Source organism: Schistocerca americana, chromosome 1, assembly GCF_021461395.2.
Source record: "Schistocerca americana isolate TAMUIC-IGC-003095 chromosome 1, iqSchAmer2.1, whole genome shotgun sequence".
In the NCBI taxonomy this organism is placed as follows: Eukaryota; Metazoa; Arthropoda; class Insecta; order Orthoptera; family Acrididae; genus Schistocerca; species Schistocerca americana.
This window is the reverse complement of record NC_060119.1, coordinates 817510506-817533580: the sequence shown is the minus strand read 5'-3', so window position 1 is coordinate 817533580 and position 23075 is coordinate 817510506. Positions and strand designations below refer to the sequence as shown.

General features: G+C 40.2%; 1 protein-coding gene across 1 annotated transcript; it reads right to left on the bottom strand.

Moving 5' to 3' along the window:
- Positions 1-706: 706 nt before the first annotated feature.
- LOC124546121 (probable 28S ribosomal protein S26, mitochondrial) lies at positions 707-20556 on the bottom strand. Its single transcript, XM_047125013.1, has 3 exons — positions 20116-20556; positions 15150-15411; positions 707-1467 (listed from the first exon to the last, which is right to left on the bottom strand). Exons 1-3 carry the CDS (start codon positions 20328-20330, stop codon positions 1285-1287), a joined length of 660 nt encoding a protein of 219 aa, XP_046980969.1. The 5' UTR covers positions 20331-20556; the 3' UTR covers positions 707-1284.
- Between the last annotated feature and the right edge of the window lie 2519 nt (positions 20557-23075).

Genomic DNA, 23075 nt, shown 5'->3' with positions numbered 1-23075 from the left:
ACAGTCCATCGCTTTGGGGGAGAGGGATGTTCGAGTGTAACGTCAAGTGCCAGCATGTTGGCCAGGAACATTACAGCAAAGAGGGCTGTGAGATGACGACAGCCAATAGAACACTGACGCCCCTCTCAAGGATGACACCGAGACAGGAGCGGCCTCTATACGAAGAGAATATAAGCACAGCCCCCCTAGCCGCGGCCATGTTGAACTCGAGTCAACCTAAGAACACTACAGCAGTGTTAAGTATTGCAATCATTTCCTTTTGTAATGAACTCCATTAATACCATTTGCTTGAATTGTTGTCTAGCAATCGGAGAAAGCAGCTTTCCTAGGCACTCTATATTAGACGAGTGGGCAGAATACAACATTGAGTCCCCTGAAGGTTTTACTGATCAGTCTTCGAGTAGTTCTAAAGACATTATGCATGGCAACATATTTTAAAATAAATTATTCTATTCACGATGTCATCCTACACATCAAATGTAAGATACTTGTGGTTTGCCAAAACAAAAATGGATGTATTTACAATTACGTTAAGAGAAACAGAATTTGAAATGGAGACCATGAGAGGAAATGGCTAAGTTTCTGTTCTTTTATTTTTCACTCTTCAGTGTGAACTTATTTCCTAAGAAAATTATGTGCACAAAAGATATGTAAAATGCTCATTTCAATTCCAGTATTTTCTCTCTACAAGGAAATAACTTTACTATTTACATATTGAGGTCTTTAATGTTCAATGCAGCTGCATTGCTCTTTGTTGCACATACCAGCACAAAGTATGGTATAATACACGTTAAGTTAGCACATCTGGTTTTTTATATAAGAAAGAGTGACATACAATTGAGCAAGCATTTTCTCAAAGCATGTGATAGAAAGTGGAAAGACAAAATCAGCAATAGCCTTGAAGGACACACACACACACACACACACACACACCACACACACACACACACACACACACACACAAACTCCTATTTACTGCAACATTGAATGTGCTGATGGAGGTATTATACGTTTACCTGATACAGTTTATGGAAGACTTAAAATAACAATAAATTTTTCACTTTAAATGTTGCCATAAAATTAGAATAGGATAATTTGTACAACTTCTTTGGTGCTAATACTACAAAATACTGAACAAACTATAATTTTTTTCCTTGAAGAGCAATCTTATTACTCTGCATGCACAGTGATTGCTTTAATTTTCCATCAGACAGAGAAAAATAATGTGTCCAAGTACATTATTTAAAACTATATACAAAGCACCAACAACATTTTGGATCATTATCAAGATCTATTGCTAACTACCATCTTTTCCCCAGTCTCCCTTGCAATGTCAGGCTTTGTCATTCTGCCATGATACACAGTACCATCAACATCCAACGAAAAATTGTAGTCAACTTCATTGTCTAGGGCCTTTTCTATGGCTTCATCGATATTTTCAGGAGTGATGTAGTGTTTAGATCTTTCCTGAAAATAAAAGAAAATGTGTTTTGTGTTAGGCAGAAAGAAACTGGATATGTTTTGTGGGTGTTTCATGTGAGGAAACTGTACAAAAATAATTATTTGTCAGCAAGCTTCCATAACATACTATCACAAAGTGACATGCACACATTTATAAAACCAATGTGATAATTAATTTTACTAAAGATACTCTGCAGACAAAAAAATTACTAAACTAAAGTTTTAAATACTTGGACATAAGATGCATGATGAGTTCTACAAATCTCTTCCACTAAGTTGGCAGACAGACATACATGCACGCACATGTGCTCCAGTGCCACCACACACACACACACACACACACACACACAGGGAGAGAGGGATGCAGGGAGAGAGGCAGGCAGGGAGAGAGGGAGGCAGGGAGAGAGGGAAGGGAAGAGGAGGAAGGGAGATGGGGAAGGGGAGATGGAGAGGGGGGAAGAGAGAGGGAGGGAGGGGAATAGGTTGCCAGAAAAATTGATGATTGTTCTTTTTAAGGAACTTTCAACTGTGGTACACACTAGTACTACATGTTGTGCCGAGACCAGTGTAACATACTAGACTGATCTTTCACAGCTGTGAAAAGCTATACAGCATTTTAAGATGTGCCACACACAGGTATGTCAAAATGATCTTATATTATGCATGTTTATGCTGTTGATCCGCATGTAAACGTGTGTACATTTGAGGCCACTACAAATGTTACACAATAAATTAACATGAAAAAGTTCCTTTTTCGCAGCTTCTCATTATGTTCCTTACTGCACCTTATTATTATGTTCCTCGCATGCATTGTATAATAATATAACAAACGTGCAGAATTATCTGGATATTTTGTTGTTGTTGTTTCTGGGGTGTACAGGTGCTCAACAGTGAGGTTATCAGTGCCCTTACAGCTATTAAAAGAAACAAATATGGTTAAAAGGGCTAAAAACGTTGCCACACCCATTCGAATTGATCCATATAAGCACTCCACATTACATGCCATATAACAAAAGAGAAACAATGAGAGGTACTACATCTGGTGAGAAAACAGAAGGAAAACAACAGAGGAGCTAAAAAAAGAGCACAGGGATATGTGACCAGCCGACCAGTTACAAAAAACATGTGAACCAGTCACCCTCGTAACACATTAAGAACATCTCCCTAAATTTTTTGCAAACAAGTTGGTCAAATCAAAAAACCTTAAAAGCCTCAACACATTCATTTGAACATCACTTAAAATACAGGGCATTTGAACATCACTTAAAATACAGTGGAGACCTGCCAGAAAATCTACTGCTGCTCTCTGGTCCAAAAATAAAACACAATCTAGTAACATATAGCACACAGTGATTTGTATGCCACAAGCACCCCACATTGGAGGGTCGTTGTGCTGGATCAAGAAACCATGGTCACAGAACTGCGGCCTATGTGCTGACAAGTAAGGAGAACCTCATTTCATCTTCATGGCTGAAAGGAGGTACGCCACAGCTGCACAGAGGGGTTTACTACATGCAACCACTCATCTTCTCACCGATGCAACAGCAAAAGCAAAGTGATAGCATGCTGGAGATGGCATACAGAAATAACTGAGTATTATGACGCACTTCCTAGGCTGCTACTTCCACCCTTTCATTCCTCAAAATGCCCATGTGCCCTGGTACCCAATGGAAAGATACCTCCTTCTCCAGCTGCAGTAACTGGAGGAGGCTGTCCTGGGCATTCTGAATTACTTTATATGGTGAGTACAAGCGTTGCAGAGAGTAAAGAGTACTCAGAAAATTGGAAAAGATAAGGAATTTAGCACTTGAAGCAGATCTCATCTGCTCTAGTGCCAAAAGACCGCATATAATTCCAGGTCACAGACAATAAGCTCTCAAGGAAGTTGGAACTTGAGGGCCCAATCAGAGAAAAAAACAGAGTAACCAACAGTCTGCCCCCCCCCCCCTCCCCCTTTTGACCTATCCATAAAGACAGCTGTAGAGTTGTGTCGCTCATTTAAAACATCATAAAATAATGAGTTAAAAACATATGCAGGCATGCAACCTCTCCTGCACTGACAAAATCTAAAATAAATCTGGACCTGTGCAGTAATCATGGTGGCAGGCTGCTGAAACCCTTGATTTTGGGTAGCATGTTCTTCACACCAAGCTGACACCAGCACATGCTAAACATTTATCCCAAATGGCATTGTTGCTTATGGACGATTGGAGAAAAGGCATTCCCGAGCTGGACGAGCAACAGTATGGTCAGCGAGGGATGTTGGAGCTGTGAGGAACTTACATGCCTGATGCACAATAAGGAGTTGCCGCAGGATGGTGAGTAGTGGTTTCCCACCCTCAGCACAGAGACTGGGTATGGGGCTGGTCCTGTAAGCACCAATGGACAGCCTAATATCCTCATAGTGGATAGCAACTATAATCTTCAGGTAAGAAGGCCTTGTTGACCCATACACTGTGCATCCATAGTCTAGCCATGAATACACAATAGCCCTATGAAACTGGAACAAACACACCCTCTCTGCTCCCTAAGACGTGTGGATAAGGCACTTTAAAATATTCAGTGCCTTCCGGGTTGTGGCTTTTAAGGCGCTCAGGTGTGGTAACCACGATAGTTTCTAGTAAAAAATTAGGCCAAGAAACCTCACTGAGTTTTTAAAATGCAGAATGGTGTACCTCATATGCAAGTCAGATAAATTAAAAATATGACAAGAACAATTAAAATGGACACACACACACACACACACACACACACACACACACAATTATCTCGAAAAAACTGAAAACACGTCTTTGCAGCCCACTCCTCTAACCTTTGCACTGTAAGTTGTAACTGATGAGTCACAGTTGCAACACTGGAAGAGGTACAGAAAACAGCAAAATCGTCCACAAATAAGAAACACCGTACACGACTCCATACAGTAGATGTGATACTGTTTATGGCTATGGCTAAGAGGGTAACACTTAAAACACTGCCCTGAGGAACACCATTCTCCTGCTAAAAATGACCCGACTGCACATCACCAACTCAAGACCTAAAAATGTGCTTAGACAGGAAGAACTGTCTGAGATAAGGAGATGGCCACAAAAGTCCTACTGATGGAGTTGCACGAAAATATTGTGTTTCCAAGTAGTTCTTATGTCTTACTGATATCAAATAATATGCTGAGAGAGGTTTACGTCGGAAAACCTGCTGAATAGCCACCTCTAGTAGGGTCTGGTTGTTGACAGTGGACCAAAGTCTCTGGAATCCACATTGACATGAGCTAAGGAAATGTCGCCGCCTAATATTGAAAAAGCTGTAATTACAAATAGGCCCAAGACTGATGTGATTTCTCGACCTGATTACCTGTATTTTGTCACTGTCTGCGAGATAAAACAAAATAGGCCTTTATAATACTGCAGCAATTGTAACACACACCAAATAAACGAGACTGTTTTGGCTGAAATGGTCATTTTTATAACACAGCAGAATATAATTCACAAAGTACCAATATCAAATACCTATTAAGCCTACTACAAGCAAAAAGCTTTACATTAGGAAATAGTTTTATACTTCATTCATATGCTCCAGTTTCTCAAGCATGAGATCGAAAAGTAGTAGTGCGAAATTTTTATATAAATTTGGAATCGTCATATTCTTCCATAATTTAAGTGATGTCACCGTTTCTTCTCCTTCCTCGTACTAACAAAAAATGTTGTCATCACTACTTCTGTATCTATTCCTGCCTGTGTCAAAGCTTATTCACCGATTAACTTGGCTAACTCTGCCAGAATCACGAGTTTAGTTATCTCGCGATTATTCTCGGGTTTGGCGTTATTACATGTTCGTGCAACACATTTTCCACACTACTTCCAGAACAGACCTTAAAGCGGCTGCTAGCCGGAGACTGTACAACTGGCCCTTGCTAGTATATCGATCTGGCCAAAAAATTTTTGTCAAAATTTCATTTTCTTGGACACACTGAGAAGATAATATGTAATCTTTCTTACCTGTTATTCCTGTTAGTCGTTTATTCGCACTCTGGTAGTCTGAATCTATGGATTTCGCTGGTAATCATAACAACGCTCATCATTCGCAAACCCAATCAACCACTTAATCAGACAGTGGTTGGCTTTCTTTCGTTCGGCTATACTCTGCTCAGCTCGTATACCCCCTTTTGTCTGCAGGAAAGTTTATTTCTAGATGTGACTATGATTCCACTGACAGAGACATCACGTATACTATGCATGCATTCACAAATCAACTTATGATTCATTCAGAAATCAACTTAGAATGTGTTCAACAATGTTCAAAAACCGACAGGGACACATTTCAAACTCATACGAATAATCGATAGATCAATGTGCGCTGGATGCTAGGCACTTTGTGAAACAAGGGTTTTTCCTCAAGAATATGAATTGCCGCCCCCCGTCCCCCCACTCCTAGATGCAGTGCTGCTGCACTATCTGGCAGCTTGGGCGCGCCAGTAACATTTTTCCCGGTAGCACCTAGCTGCCTTTTTTTTTTTTTTTTTTTTTGCTGCGACTGCTGACACAGCCAACATCCATGTTTCTGTAAACACAAGCGGAAGAAGGTACAACGCAACTGCGCATGCGCATGATCCCACTCATAACTGCTAAAACAAATCTAACGTTAACAGTTGTGACATCATGCTCGTTGGAGGCAATTTGTTCTTATGAAGCATTGCATTGTCTTCCTAAAGCCTTTGACATATTTTGCTGTTGGCAAACATTTGTATGAGCACTGTGTTTAGTTGCTGTATATGGCGCATTTCCTTTGCAATTTAAGATTTGTTTCAGTTTTTTCTCTCATTCATGTTTTATTTGTTGTTGTTGTTGTGGTCTTCAGTCCTGAGACTGGTTTGATGCAGCTCTCCATGCTACTCTATCCTGTGCAAGCTTCTTCATCTCCCAGTACCTACTGCAACCTACATCCTTCTGAATCTGCTTAGTGTATCCATCTCTTGGTCTCCCTCTACGATTTTTACCCTCCACGCTGCTCTCCAATACTAAATTGGTGATCCCTTGATGCCTCAGAACATGCCTACCAACCGATCCCTTCTTCTGGTCAAGTTATGCCACAAACTTCTCTTCTCCCCAATCCTATTCAATACTTCCTCATTAGTTATGTGATCTACCCATCTAATCTTCAGCATTCTTCTGTAGCACCACATTTCGAAAGCTTCTATTCTCTTCTTGTCCAAACTATTTATCGTCCATGTTTCACTTCCATACATGGCTACACTCCATACAAATACTTTCAGAAAAGACTTCCTGACACTTAAATCTATACTCGATGTTAACAAATTTCTCTTCTTCAGAAACACTTTCCTTGCCATTGCCAGTCTACATTTTATATCCTCTCTACTTCGACCATCATCAGTTATTTTGCTCCCCAAATAGCAAAACTCCTTTACTACTTTAAGCGTCTCATTTACTAATCTAATTCCCTCAGCATCACACGACTTAATTCGACTACATTCCAATTATCCTCTTTTTGCTTTTGTTGATGTTCATCTTATATCCTCCTTTCAAGACGCTATCCATTCCGTTCAACTGCTCTTCCAAGTCCTTTGCTGTCTCTGACAGAATTACAATGTCATCGGCGAACCTCAAAGTTTTTATTTCTTCTCCATGGATTTTAATACCTACTCCGAATTTTTCTTTTGTTTTCTTTACTGCTTGCTCAATATACAGATTGAATAACATCGGGGAGAGGCTACAACCTCGTCTTACTCCCTTCCCAACAACTGCTTCCCTTTCGTGTCCCCCGACTCTTATAACTGCCATCTGGTTTCTGTACAAATTGTAAATAGCCTTTCGCTCCCTGTATTTTACCCCTGCCACCTTCAGAATCTGAAAGACAGTATTCCAGTCAACATTGTCAAAAGCTTTCTCTAAGTCTACAAATGCTAGAAATGTAGGCTTGCCTTTCCTTAATCTTTCTTCTAAGATAAGTTGTAAGGTCAGTATTGCCTCACGTGTTCCAGTATTTCTACGGAATCCAAACTGATCTTCCCCGAGGCCGGCTTCTACTAGTTTTTCCATTCGTCTGTAAAGAATTCGTGTTAGTATTTTGCAGCTGTGGCTTATTAAACTGACTGTTCGTTAATTTTCACATCTGTCAACACCTGCTTTCTTTGGGATTGGAATAATTATATTCTTGTTGAAGTCTGAGGGTATTTCGCCTGTTTCATACATCTTGCTCACCAGATGGTAGAGTTTTGTCAGGACTGGCTCTCCCAAGGCCATCAGTAGTTCCAATGGAATGTTGTCTACTCCGGGGGGCCTTGTTTCGACTCAGGTCTTTCAGCGCTCTGTCAAACTCTTCACGCAGTATCATATCTCCCATTTCATCTTCATCCTCTTCCATTTCCATAATATTGTCCTCAAGTACATCGCCCTTGTATAGACCCTCTATATACTCCTTCCACCTTTCTGCTCTCCCTTCTTTGCTTAGAACTGGGTTTCCATCTGAGATCTTGATGTTCATACAAGTGGTTCCCTTATCTCCAAAGGTCTCTTTAATTTTCCTGTAGGCAGTATCTGTCTTACCCCTAGTGAGATAAGCCTCTACATCCTTACATTTGTCCTCTAGCCATCCCTGCTTAGCCATTTTGCACTTCCTGTCGATCTCATTTTTGAGACGTTTGTATTCCTTTTTGCCTGCTTCATTTACTGCATTTTTATATTTTCTCCTTTCATCAATTAAATTCAATATTTCTTCTGTTACCCAAGGATTTCTACTAGCCCTCGTCTTTTTACCTACTTGATCCTCTGCTGCCTTCACTACTTCATCCCTCAAATCTACCCGTCTTCTTCTACTGCATTTCTTTCCCCCATTCCTGTCAATTGTTCCCTTGTGCTCTCCCCGAAACTCTGTACAACCTCTGGTTCTTTCAGTTTATCCAGGTCCCATCTCCTTAAATTCCCACCTTTTTGCAGTTTCTTCAGTTTTAATCTACAGGTCATAACCAATAGATTGACCAGTCCACATCTGCCCCTGGAAATGTCTTACAATTTAAAACCTGGTTCCTAAATCTCTGTCTGACCATTATATAATCTATCTGATACCTTTTAGTATCTCCAGGGTTCTTCCATGTATACAACCTTCTTTCATGATTCTTAAACCAAGTGTTAGCTATGATTAAGTTATGCTCTGTGCAAAATTCTACCAGACGGCTTCCTCTTTCATTTCTCTCCCCCAATCCATATTCACCCACTACGTTTCCTTCTCTCCCTTTTCCTACTCTCGAATTCCAGTCACGCATGACCACTAAATTTTCGTCACTCTTCACTATCTGAATAATTTCTTTTATCTCATCATACATTTCTTCAATTTCTTCGTCATCTGCAGAGCTAGTTGGCATATAGACTTGTACTACTGTCGTAGGTGTGGCCTTCGTATCTATCTTGGCCACAATAATGCGTTCACTATGCTGTTTGTAGTAGCTTACCCGCATTCCTATTTTCCTATTCATTATTAAACCTACTCTTGCATTACCCCTATTTGATTTTGTGTTTATAACCCTGTAGTCACCTGACCAGAAGTCTTGTTCCTCCTGCCACCGAACTTCACTAATTCCCACTATATCTAACTTTAACCTATCCATTTCCATTTTTACATTTTCTAACCTACCTGCCCGATTAAGTGATCTGACATTCCACACTCCGATCCATAGAACGCCAGTTTTCTTTCTCCTGATAACGACATCCTCTTGAGTAGTCCCCGCCCGGAGATCCGAATGGGGGACTATTTTACCTCCAGAATATTTTACCCAAGAGGACGCCATCATCATTTAATCATACAGTAAAGCTGCATGCCCTTGGGAAAAATTACGGCCGTAGTTTCCCCTTGCTTTCAGCCGTTTGCAGTACCAGCACAGCAAGGCCGTTTTGGTTATTGTTACAAGGCCAGATCAGTCAATCATCCAGACTGTTGCCCTTGCAACTACTGAAAAGGCTGCTGCCCCTCTTCAGGAACCACACGTTTGTCTGGCCTCTCAACAGATAACCCTCCGTTGTGGTTGCACCTACGATACGGCTATCTGTATTGCAGAGGCACGCAAGCCGCCCCACCAACGGCAAGGTCCATGGTTAATGGGGGTTCATGTTTTATTACTGCAGTATTATTCTGCAGTAGCAGGCTACAGTAATATCCTTTGTTAGAGCATTGGTTCTTACTAGTCAAAATTACAAAAATTTAACCGAGAACAAAAACAATGAAAAATTCCCAGAATTAAAAAAAAAATCCCGGGTTTTTCCTGGTTTTCTCCCAGATGAAAAAATTCCCGGGTTTTTCCCGGATCTCCCGGGTCGTAGACACCCTGATTATGTAGGCAAGAGCATTACTCCACTGGGACCGCAAATGTGTCCGTTCTTTGCTGCATGACAAATATACTTAAATCAAACTCTGATAGCCTTCCCTGCACACTAGTAAGTAGTGGCGTGTAGCTGGATCATCATTGTTGGACAGAGGTTTGGTATAATCATTGCAGTTTGATTCCCTTGTATAGCCAGTGTGTCCTAAAGCACTCTTCCTTCTGTGGTTTCCCTACACTTGGGTATTAACTCACCATAGGTTATTGTTCATACTTCAGGTCATACCTCCAAACCCCAGAACAAGGGACTAAAATTGGCTATTGGGAAGGTACTAGTTCAGACATCACCCCTCCTCAGGCCTGCCATTTACCAGAAGGTGTGTGCATGCCCCACCTGTCGATCCAGGTGCTGGGGACGACACATTACACAGCCAGTCTCTGTGTGTCAAACCTCCTTCAGTAGAGCACAAAGAGTAAGAAACACAAAATCAGGACCTCAAATGCTGAAACTGAGGAAAAACACTGTAAATCAGTGAGAAAGAAAGGGAAGACAGCCTGTGCATAAACAGAATATGTTGAAGTGCCAGAAATTATCAATAAGGACTTAGTGGCAAAGGCGAAGACTAAAGATAGAACTTAGCATCTGGAAGGGGAAGCAATGACTCTGTCATGGCTGGGGAGCAATTGGGTACAAACTATTTGCTCATCAGAAGGCATGAGCCAAATGGGGATGGGGATGGGGATGGGGGGGGGGGGGGGGGGGGATAGTAGATGGATAACTTGCAGCCATTTTTGCGAACCATGTACTCACATAACAGCTGTCACTTCCAACGCAGTCTCTATGAGATTTTTGGTTATCAGCTTCACACAGTATCCTTAATGCCAATTTTTGTAAAGGGTTTTGGTATTAATGTATGCTCAACAGTTGCAGCACAGTGAAACATCATCTTACTGAATACAACAAACTAAGTAGCTAATAGGGAACATAAATATGATCCCTAAAGCAATGTGTGCAGCAATATTTGTGCACTTTTAGATGAACTGTGTTAATTTCAGAGACGTGTACAAACACGTGAGGCAGTACTGACCCTACAACCTCTCATAGAAGATAGGTTAAAGAAAGGCAAACATATGTTTATAGCATCTGTAGACTTAGAGGAAGTTTTTGACAATGTTGACTGGAATACTCTCTTTCAAATTATAAAGGTTGAGGGGTAAAATAAAGGGAGCAAAAGGCTATTTACAATTTGTGCAGAAACCAGAGGGCAGTTATGAGTTGAGGGGCATGAAAGAGAAGGTATGGTTGAGAAGGGAGTGAGACAGGGTTGTAGCCTAGCCCCGATGTTACTCAATCTGTCTACTGAACCAGCAATAAAGGAAACAAAAGAAAAATTTGGGGTAGAAATTGAAGTCCACGAAGAAGAAATAGAACCTTTGAAGTTTGCTGATGACATTGCAAATTTTGGCAAGGACAGCAAGGGACTTGGAAGAGCAGTTGAACGGAATGGGCAGTATCTTGAAAGGAGGATATAAGATGAACAACATCACCAAAAGCAAATCAAAGCTAATGGAATGTAGTCTAATTAAATCAGGTGATGCTGAGGGAATTGGATTAGAAAATGAGACACTTAAAAGTGGTAAATGAGTTCAGATATTTGGGAAGGAAAACAACTGATGATGGTCGAATTAGGGAGGAAATAAAATGCAGACTGGAGGAGGAGGAGGATATTGGTGTTTAACGTCCCGTCGACAACGAGGTCATTAGAGACGGAGCACAAGCTCGGATTAGGGAAGGATGGGGAAGGAAGGCGGCCGTGCCCCTTCAAAGGAACCATCCCTGCATTTGCCTGGAGTGATCTAGGGAAATCACGGAAAACCTAAATCAGGATGGCCGGACGCGGGATTGAACCGTCGTCCTCCCGAATGCGAGTCCAGTGTGCTAACCACTGCGCCACCACGCTCGGTGCAGACTGGCAATGGCAAGAAAAGCATTTCTGAAGAAGAAAAATTTTGTTAACGTCGAGTACAGATTTAAATGCCAGGAACTCCTTTCTGAAAGTATTTGTGCGAAATGTAGTCATGTATGGACGTGAAACATGGACAGTAAATAGTTTTGACAAGAAGAGAATAGAAGCTTTTGAAATGCGGTGCCACAGAAGAATGCTGAAGATTCGATCGGTAGATCATGTAACTAACGAGGAGGTACTGAATAGAATTGGGGAGAAGAGAAATTTGTGTTACAACCTGACCAAAAGGAGGGATTGGTTGGTAGGACACATTCTGAGACATCAAGGGATCACTAATTTTGTTTTGGAGGGAAGTGTGTACGGTAAAAATTGTAGAGGGGGACCTAGAGACAAATACAGCAAGCAGATTCAGAGGGATGTGGGTTGCAGTAGTTACTTGGAGATGAAAAGGCTTGCGAAGGATAGAGTAACATGGAGAGCTGCATCAAACCAGTCTTCAGACTGAAGATCGCAACAATACATGTTAATTATTCTGGGTGGGATTATCTGCAAACAATTAAAAACTTTTGGAAATCATTTCTGTATGCTAAGGAGGAGGCCAGTCACAGCCAGTCGGCCACAGACATCTACAGGTTGACCCAAAAGTCGGTTAACATTTGAAAATGCACTGATTCACACAATAACGTAGGTAGAGAGGTAACACTTGACACACATGCCTGAAACAACATAGGGTTTTACTGAAATCCAAAACAAATGCAAAAACTGACCAAGAGATGGCGTTGGACAGCAATACAGAAATGATGCCGCATGAGAATCATGTATAAAATGAGCTGTACTGAGAGAGGGAGTCAGGTCTCCACACCTCAATCCATGTGATTATTGAATGTGGGGTTACCTGAAGTCACAGGTCTACTGCGTTCGCCCGATCTTATTAAGGATGGTAAAAGACAACATCCCATGGTTCACAGTATTGTCCCTTGACTACAGACAATGTAGATGAATGGCAGCCGAGGTTGAGCATTTGTTATAACTGACATCGTCTTTACTAAAGTCGATTGTGATGTTAATTACTGTTTTTGTGTCATATGAACTGGCATCCACTGGTCACTTTGTGCACATTGTTTTTGCTTTCGAAAAAGCCCGATGTCATTTCAAGCATGTGTGTCATTTTACCCTTCTATCTACAATATTCCAGAAAGTATTTACTTTTCAAATGTTGACTGACTTTTCTACATCTACATTTATACGCCGCAAGCCACCCAACGGTGTGTGGCGGAGGGCACTTTACGTGCCACTGTCATTACCTCCCTTTTCTGTTCCAGTCGCGTATGGTTCACGGGAAGAACGACTGTCTGAAAGCCTCCATGTGCGCTCGAATCTCTCTAATTTTACATTCGTGATCTCCTCGGGAGGTATAAGTAGGGGGAAGCAATATATTCGATACCTCATCCAGAAACGCACCCTCTCGAAACCTGCGAGCAAGCTACACCGCGATACTTTTGGGTCACTCTGCATTTTGTACTGCAAGCTATCAGGACATCACTCTTTTTGGGTGACTCAATGTTACATTTGTAACTAAACAGTAAATATAAGAAGCCATGCACCCACAGGAATTTATAACCTCCTCATAAATCATCTAGAAGCTCTATTGGCCTATACAACAGGGAAAAAAAAACGAATTTTGGTTGTCATTGGTTTAAACAAGGACTTTCTTAAAAACTTTTCCAGTCAGCGTTTATTACAGTCAGTAACATCACCATTAAATGTAATTGTTAAATTAAACTTTCCAACTAGGATTGCTATATGCTCTAAAATAGCCATTCATAACGTGTTTAGAGGCAAACAAAAGTAACACCACCACATCACAAAACCAATAATCAATAACCTATGCAGCTTCTTGTTAGAAGTGTATATACTGAGCAGGTAAAATGCCTACTAAATCAGAGTATGTGATGAATCTACCAAAAATTGAGTATTTTAGGAAGTACTTGTTATGTGAGTAATCTATAAGTGCAGGACCTATACCAAATAAGCCTGCAAGAATTTTCATCTGCTTCTATTACTGCCTGGATCCTTCTATGAGCCATTTTTTATTCTTTCAGGAAATCAAAGTCAGTTAAGAAGAAGAGGGTAAGTTTGCCAATTTATTTCAACAACTATTCCCATGGTCGGTACACATTAATTTTGCTTCAAATTAAATTTTGTGCACCTGAACGATTCTGATATGTAAGTTAAAATTTTTTTTCACTGGAGTGCTAGTTAGTAGTAACTTCATGTGACCCATCACAGTCTTGCACACACATACACACACTCAAATGTACTTGTGTTCTTATCTACCCAAACCCTGACAGAATCCTTCTCTTCCTGTTCATGAGGCACACGACATTAGGATTATTGTGTTCATTCATTCCCATAACATTTTCTGTAAATCACATCATGGAAGAAAGCCTTCGGTGAGGTGGAATGAGTCAGTTATACATTACTAGGTAGAAACAGCAACCCCTGGCTACTACAACAACAACAAATTATGACTAATGCTAATCTACTCACATATAATTATAGTAATTACTTCTAAAATACTTTACGTATAAGTATGTACATTACGAAAAAACCAACTATTTTGAAAACAGCCACTGTTCATTTTCTTATACTGCTCAGCTACTCTTTTTTTCTAGAATATAACGTATCACAAAAATACAGTATAACAATCATTTATAGCCTATTTCAGGTATCACCCCACCATTCATTACATATGATCTAGGAAACTACAGATAAAACAGATGAGCTGTCCAGATTGTAATTTGAATATTTAAAGTGGAACTCACCTGAGATACAAGTCCAGTATCATAACGAAAGAAAACTCTGTAGGTCTCTCTAGCTACCAAATTTTATGTTTCATCTTAGACTTTACCACTTCTTGCATTGAACTGACTCATTTCAGAGTATTTAATGCACACTTGCAGTTCTTCAATGTTACAAGACACCCAAACCTAGGTGCATTTCACAATTGCCAGATCCACAAACAACGCCCTCCCCTTTCTTTTTGCAGAAAAAAAACATCCAATGACAACTGTCTCTCCTAATATGACATTACCACAACAGCTAGCTTTAATTTTTCTCATTTGGCTGGCATTTGGCACCCTTAATTATCACTAATCTGGGCAAACTTAACATAACAAAAGTTTGGCAGACACCCCCAGAGGTTGCTTGTTGAACTCTTGCTTTGAGAAGCATGTTGAAGTTTAGAAATTTCCAAAAGCATACTACATGAAAGTACATAAAAATAAAATATCAAGAGGGCTATAGGAGTGGTTAAAACTTGCTTAAAGGACATACAACCTTATGTTTACTATTAGTCTTACATGTGTATGCTTCATTTGTTCTATTTCAGTACTAACCTTTTCTTTGGAAACAATGTCTTCTACTTTCTCCAAGTATTCTTTTTCTTGCTGTTCATGTTTTATGATAGCATCAAGAATTGCTTCTTTCTCAGCCAGCTCCTGTTTTGCTAGTCGAACTGCCCGCAGTTTTGCTACTTCTACATTCCAGGCATCATTTTCCTTCATACATAAAACATGCTGCTCTCTCTCTCTTCTTAGCTCCTCCTGAGCTTGCTCACTAGCCGATGCTGATTTTTCTAGTTCTTGTTTCAGGAAAGCTCTATATTGAGGAACAAAACTTACTATGCAGTTCAGTGTTGTTTATTAATGTGAAACATTTTACAACATAAGATAAAAGGTTGCCGGTTTTATGATAATAGATCGAAGAGGCACATTTTAACACAGAACTTGATACACAATCAGTAGCCAGCAAAAGTGTAATTGTACTTCTGCACTGTTAACATCTATTCTCACTGTTTCTCTAATAACTGTCAACAAATTAGGGAGATGTGACAAACACACAAAAAGAAAGCAGCTAGTATGATTCAAAACATAAGCTGACAATAGTAGTAAAGGTAATATTTCTATAAGAATTATTCATTCAAATCAAATTTACAAACAGTATCTGTAGATGTGGGTCAAGACCCATGGTGCAGTTAGTGTGATGTACGTATTTATAAGAAACTTTATGCACGCTGCCTGACAAAAAAGTAAAGCATCCAGAAAAATGGTTGGATGTCAATGTAACTTAGTAGAAGTACACACCGTAAGCCACGGGCATGTAAATGATTTGAGTTGCAATTCATTATGACTGCTACCAGGGTGTATTAGTGTTGTTCACGTCTAGTGGTGTCACTAGGCCTGCTAGCATACATAAAGGGTGTGAACATTGTGCTACCAGGGTGTATTAGTGTTTTTCACGTCTAGTGGTGTCACTAGGCCTGCTAGCATACATAAAGGATGTGAACATTGTCAGATATTGAATGATCACTGAACAACACAGCAATGCTACGTACTCGTATGAGATAGCGTTATTAGCACATGGCAGAATTTAACAGGGGCCTCACTGTGGGTCTGCAATTGGTCAGCTGGTCAAATCAGACAATATACAGATTTGGGGGGCACTCAGATACGACAGTGGCCCAATGCTTGCCTGCATGGGAATGTGGAGGCAGGCATACTCATCGTCAAAGTTCCAGATGACCATGTTTGACCACCTTAGTGGAGAATCACTGTATTGTGCACCATATACATTATAAACCTTCACATCTGTGCCTGCCGTCCTACAACAAGCAATGGACAATATTCTGTATCACTCTGCAGCATAGATTGGAAACTAGCAGCAGCCACACAAGGAAATTTCCGTCACATGAGCAAGTTGCCATTAACACTAGAACACAAATGGCTGCGTTTGGAGTGGTAACATGACTGGGAAACATGATCTGCTCATGAATGGCATTTCACTGTGTTCAGTGATGAATCATGGTTCTGCACCACCCCAGATGACCACCATTGGCGGTTACTGGCCTGGGGAGAGGTCCCATTCGTTCAATGTTTTGGAGAGGTAAAGCTATCTTACTGTTGACATCAGGGTGTGGGGAGCCATCAGGTACCACTTCAGGTCATGGTTTATAGTGAAGTGGAAACACTGACGGCAGAACAGTACATCACGGACATCCTGTGACCTCATATGTTACCTCTCATGTGAAAGTATCGCGGTGACAATTTTCAACAGGGCAATGCTCATCCACACACGGAATGTGTGTCTGTAAACTGCCCGTGTGACGTTGAGATACTTCTGTGGCCGGCAAGAGCCCAATATCTGTCCCCAGTAAAATGTGTGCAACCAGCTTAGACATCAACTTCATCTCAGTGTCAGTACACAGGATATCAAGAACCAGTTACAACAGTTGTGAGTCATCTTGCCTCAGAAGACGATGTAAGTTTTACAACACCCACCTGAACCAAATCCAGGCATGTGTTCAGGGCAACGGAGCTAGAATGTCATACTAATAAGTGAGCTCATACTGCCAACTCCTTTGTAAATTTGACCCAATTTTTGTAATTGTTGCAATAACATCACATACCCTCTAAAGCTATAAAGCTTCAGTTTCTTCTATCCTTCCCTTCTGGGTGCTGCTTTTTTTCCAGGTAGCGTACATATAATTTACATACACTCACATGACATTTGTATAACTGACAATATAACAACCCAATGTTACTGATTACATAGTAGCTTTCCCTTATTTTCTTCTAGCTTGTGTGAAAATAGGAGAGGTTACAGAAAGACTAAAATTTTCATGTAATAATGTCACACAATCTGCTGTAACACCATTGTCCTTGTCTATATTTAATGAAATATGTTTTCAGTTTATCAAAAAATAAGTTACTCTTGCAAAATCTCTACATACTATTTCTTTTATACTAAATCAGCATAGTCAGCTATTCTAAAAATTGCAACACCGAACTCAGATGAAGAGGAGATGCAACTGTAGGACAAGTAGCAACATCTTGTATGACCAGAAAGGTAAGTGTTATGCCAGGCAGAGTCAATGAAGAACCGCTACACGAAATGGAAACATGTGAGAAAGTGTCAGCATATTTTGTTAGTGCAAAAATGCATAATTTTGTATCCAAGTTCAAATTATGCAGAATATCAGTCTCCAGGAATTGGCTTTGTCACACTGACATTTCAGGTGATAAAGGGCCTGCTGCTATGTCTGTGTGGTTGTAGAATCAGTGGATAGAACAGGGTCATACGTGGCGACAACATAGTACTGGACCACACAAGGTGACATCGTCATAGGATTAACATATTCTTACTGACATCTCTGTTAACAAATCATAGAGCTTCATTCAGTACGGCTCGCTGCTGTGGTTGTGCAGCTGTTTTCATAAACCATTTAATGCCATCTGCTGTTGTCTGACTTGGTAGCATGCATAAATGTACTAAGTGGCAAAATACAGTGTCTACAGACAAGCTCTGCTTCCACCCATCACAAAGCTGATGGCCAATATATCTGTTGGATATTAACATGGTAACCAAAAACTGCTGGCCAAGATAGCTGAGTGTCAGACTGCATAAACTTCAAGTGTGTTGATTTGGATTGTCACTGTGAACAACATGCAGTTTCAACTACCCAGTATTAAAGATACGATGAACAGCAGTTTTAGAGCACAAGACACTGTGTCTTCTTCAGACAACTTCATTCACATCATACCTCTTGAGGACCTGTGATAAGGAATATGCATGCCTTCTCTGAGTAACAGTGGGCACTATTGTTTACCTGAATTGCATGTTACCAGTGGTACAAATCTTGGGTCTAGTTGAGTGACATCTTGTCATGGCCCTACAGAAAAAACAGTTGATGCTTTCTTGGAATAAAAATCTTGTGGAGGTGGATTGCCAAAGAACATTTTCAGACATTCTGCAGCTTGTGGGGGTTTCACAGCTTACTACAATCTCATCATGTTCAAAAACTCAATATACTCCTGTAATTCCAATAATTTCCAAACTGTAACTCTTCATGAATCAATCTGACTCTCTACAGTGATCATGTAAACTGTATTTTCTCGACTGTCTGGCCATACATATCCCTTTCTTTAATCCAGCAATGTTGCCATTGGGGAGCTGCACATTACCTTTGAATGTGTGCTACAACCAGCAAAGTCACATTAAGCAACCAAGTCTTGTCTACTTGCCTATAAGTAAACTTTCAAGTTCTCATATCCAAATAACCCACAACATTAAGTTCAAGGCGCAGGTGCTGTAAACAAAGGCAGCATTTGTAATTTGCTTGTGACAGCTACAAGAAAATAAATTATGCTGACTCAAACAGTATAGTATCCCACAAGGCTTCTGCTATCTTCATATAACAGTATGGAAGTAACTGAAGCGTTCAATACTAATTTGCCATCTCACAACCAAACTGTCACCTTACAACATGACCGAGACCTCAGCCTGCAATACAGATCAATATGTCACCACAATCTATATTTTAGATACTAATACATACATAGAAAACTTTTGATGTTCTGTTCCCTAACTTGCGTATGTATGCATGACATAACATGCCACATAATTATGACATAACAGGACGAAGCTGACACTAGTGCAGTAGACCCACATTATGTAGGCCTACACCAAATTCTACATGTAACATGGTACTGGTGATAGAAAGGTTAAAAAAACATGCACAAAACACTAAATGGTGGGTGTTCTGCAACCAGAGGCCTAAAAAACCTGATGTGAACTGAAATTATCATTAGGAGGTGGTAAGCAATAGAAGAGCATGGGGCAGGTCATTTCAAACTGTAGATCAGGTGAGCATTCTGGAAAAAAAAAAATAGAACAAAACGTTTGAAATGACGAACATTGGCTTGTGAAATCTACATTAGCCAGCAAAGATCTCTAACCTAGCTGCCAGTGTCTCTGATGCTGTCAGTGATATGAATAACAGTGTGACGCAAAAGCAAATTAAAAAGAGTCATCCCAGCAGCACGCAATGAACAGGAACTATATTACAGATTCTATGCTGTTGTGCCCAATAATAAAAGGAAAAATAAATAAAATAAGAATCAATACCAGCTAGTCCATTTAAACGTTAAGCAACAAGTAAAATATCAAAACACAAAACATATGTGACTTGCCTAGAAAAGCAGCAACAAAACACACGACCTTATATCACATACGAATTCACAAAGGTTGAGTTAGCTATTTAAATCCAATTAAGAATAAGCAAGGGAACACAATATAAATAGGCCTATGAGGCAAACCAATTTTGACCTATCATAACAGTTTGGCGAAACAATATCAAAATATAAGCAGACAATGGAATTATAAGATTCTAAACTTCTGGAAACTACAGAAAATGATGTAGTGACACGTTGCTCAATATACTGACTGTAAAAACAGTGAAGCAACTTTTAATAAGGATTAAAACTGTTGATGTAAATATACATGTCATCCACAAAAATAAATTACCGAATACTTTTAATGTAAGTCTTGTAATTGTTATGCAGTCGCAAAAGTTCTGAATTTTCTTCTTCTGGAAGCCGTTTTCTTTCTGGTACTCGAAACATTTTGCTTTTTGCCATAGGTAAATGTCTTGGTTTCCTCCGTGCCATACGTATACTCTCATACTGAACTGATAAATTCCGAGGTGCTGCAGATCTACACACATTAACTATTGCATTCATTGTATTTCACGGCACCAACAATACTTTAATCGTCCCAGAATAATAATGGGTAGTTAGGTTATGTAGGTCCAGACGACGCCTCTCTCTCGTGCGCAGTCGCAGACGCACAGAAATATATGCGCATGCTATGCACTAGTAGTGGATAGGACGCACGCATGCAACAACCAACGTCATGTCACGTCAACTTCAGGGTGCATTGACGCTGGACGTCACGTTACGTAAATTCGGTTTTCCTAGTACCAGTGAAAGTGAGATTATGAGTGACAACCCGTGATACACATGACGGAGTATAGTGTTAGGAATGAGGAAGTATCAACGATGAAGGCCAGTTCACACTAGCCGTCGCGTCACGTCAAGATACGGAACGTCAAAACATTTCACAATGCATTCACACTGGCCGCCATATCACGGCACCGTCAACGGTTCTTACGCCTAGTTCCCTGGCTTGCACCATTCGTTGCGTGAAGTGAGTTACACGCAAATGGTTGCGTATATGTTCCATAGACACGCCACCATCAGTGTACACTTCAGTTTCGTGGTTTGTGAGTGCCGCATATTTTTGTTTAAAATGAAAGTTTTCACAGCTGTACGAGTTGTGACGAAGCTGATACTTCTTTGTGTGAGAACACTCCACAAGAAAAGAATTTAAAAACTTAAGAAACATGTTTGGTTTGTGAGTGGACCAAGAAAAGACGTCAGCTCGGTTGCTCAGCGACCTTGCTGAAAGAAATTGTAGTGGAAGATCCAAGAAGTTATTTTAATCACCTCTGAATGTTACCAGACCAGTTCACATACCTTTAAATACAGTGAACAACGCAATAAGGATAAAAGATGCTGTAATGCGTATCCTGGCAAGTGGCGATTCATAGTCTTCACAACAGTATCTGTCTTTTGTCCCCAAATCCACAACTGCCAAATTTGTTCCAACTGTTTGTGATGCCATTTACATGGTACTTGCAGAATACGTGAAGGTAAAGCATATCACTACGTAGTTATTTTTGTAATATTATTATTAAAGATGAAAAAATGCACTTGCAGGAAGATCACACCATTACAGTTCCACGTAATTCATTGTAGCATCATAGTGTAAAGTAATGGCTTCTGACTGTGACAGCTCTTCTCCCTCACCTAGCATTTCCTAGGCTGCAACTAATAGTTCTGAGTAGTCCTGTTCTTTCTTTTGCCTTTCGTCCATGAAATGCTTCCGCTCATGGCTAATTAGGGACTGGATTTCCTCCATCAATTCTATGTTACATTCTTGTGGAAATTTTCGCATTTGCTTCATAATGCTCTTGCAAAAAGTGGCTATTCCATCCTCCTCCTCAGGGAGATTTGTAATTGACCTTAGCGCATCCACAGCAGTTTTGAGATACTGTAAAGGGTCTTCAATGCTACTTTTTTTCTACTGTGTTTTGATGCTGACTGCAAACTGATGCTGCAAGTTTGGATGCTCACGCTGTCATTGATTTTGTTTATGTTTCATATGGGTGGAGACTGTGGTTCACTTATTAGCATGTCCTCCAATGCCTGCTAATTTGCCAATTTTCATCTTCTTCATTTTCTTATTGTCACCTTGGAAGGGAGAGAATGAGATTGTTATAACTTGACTTGTAGTATACATGAACATAATTTGGTATCATTCTAATGAACAGTAATATTTCGCACAATAATCTTGATTTCTTTTTTGCAGGTACCCCAGACTGAAGATGTATGGAGGGACACAATGAAGGACTCTGAAGTTCGATAGAATTTCGGGTGCTTTGGTGCAATAGATGGGGAAAATATAGTGATTAGATGTCCACCAAAAAGTGTCTCTTGAGTTCCACAATTATAAGGGAACCTTCAGTATTGTTCTCTTTGCTGTTTGCAGACGGTAATTACTGTTTCACTTATGTTAATATATGTGAAGCAGGAAGGGCGTCTGATGGTGGCATTTTCGCAAGCTGTACACTAAAATGGGCAATATAATCCAGAACTCTCGGCCTGCTAGAAGATGCAGCTTTAGTTGGTGATGATGCTTTCCCACTAACACCATATTTATTAAACCTTTTTGCAAAATATGACCCACTGAGTGTAAAAAATTCAACGACAGATTTTCGACAGCTCGCCATGTTGTAAAAATGCGTTCGGAATTCTGGTGTCAAAATTCCGTGTATCTGAAAAGCCAATAACACTTCGCTCCACAAATAGTGGACAAAATTGTCAGGGCTACATGTGCTATCCATAGCTGGTAGAGAAAAACAGCTCCACAACAATACTTACAGCCCCAACTGATAGACCAAGAGAACGTGGATAGTGGAGTTTACCAGCCAGGGATATGGAGAAGCCTAAATGCTGAGGGGCTGATAGACGCAAAGCTACAAGTCTGCAGCAGTAAATATTCGGAACAGGCAGCATTAAGAAGCGAATGATTTGCAAACTACTTTGCTACGGTTATAGCTGTACCATAGCAAAATTAAAGAGTTTAAAAATATGTACCAGTACTAAAAATTGTGAATGTTAAGCACTGATGTGACTTTTTAAATAAATGAATGTCGAGTAAAGAATTCAACTTACCAAATTTGTGTATCCTTCTCTCCTGTACACAGTTCCCTTAAAAACAAATAAGCCAACTCGAACCACGGGATTTTCGTCTTGTAGATGTTCTACTTGCCTGCATCTTTCGTAGTTCATTTGCACATGTACTCCTAGTTGAATGTATTTTACTCTGTACCTCAGACATCGACAGTCCTTCAATGTTCAGAC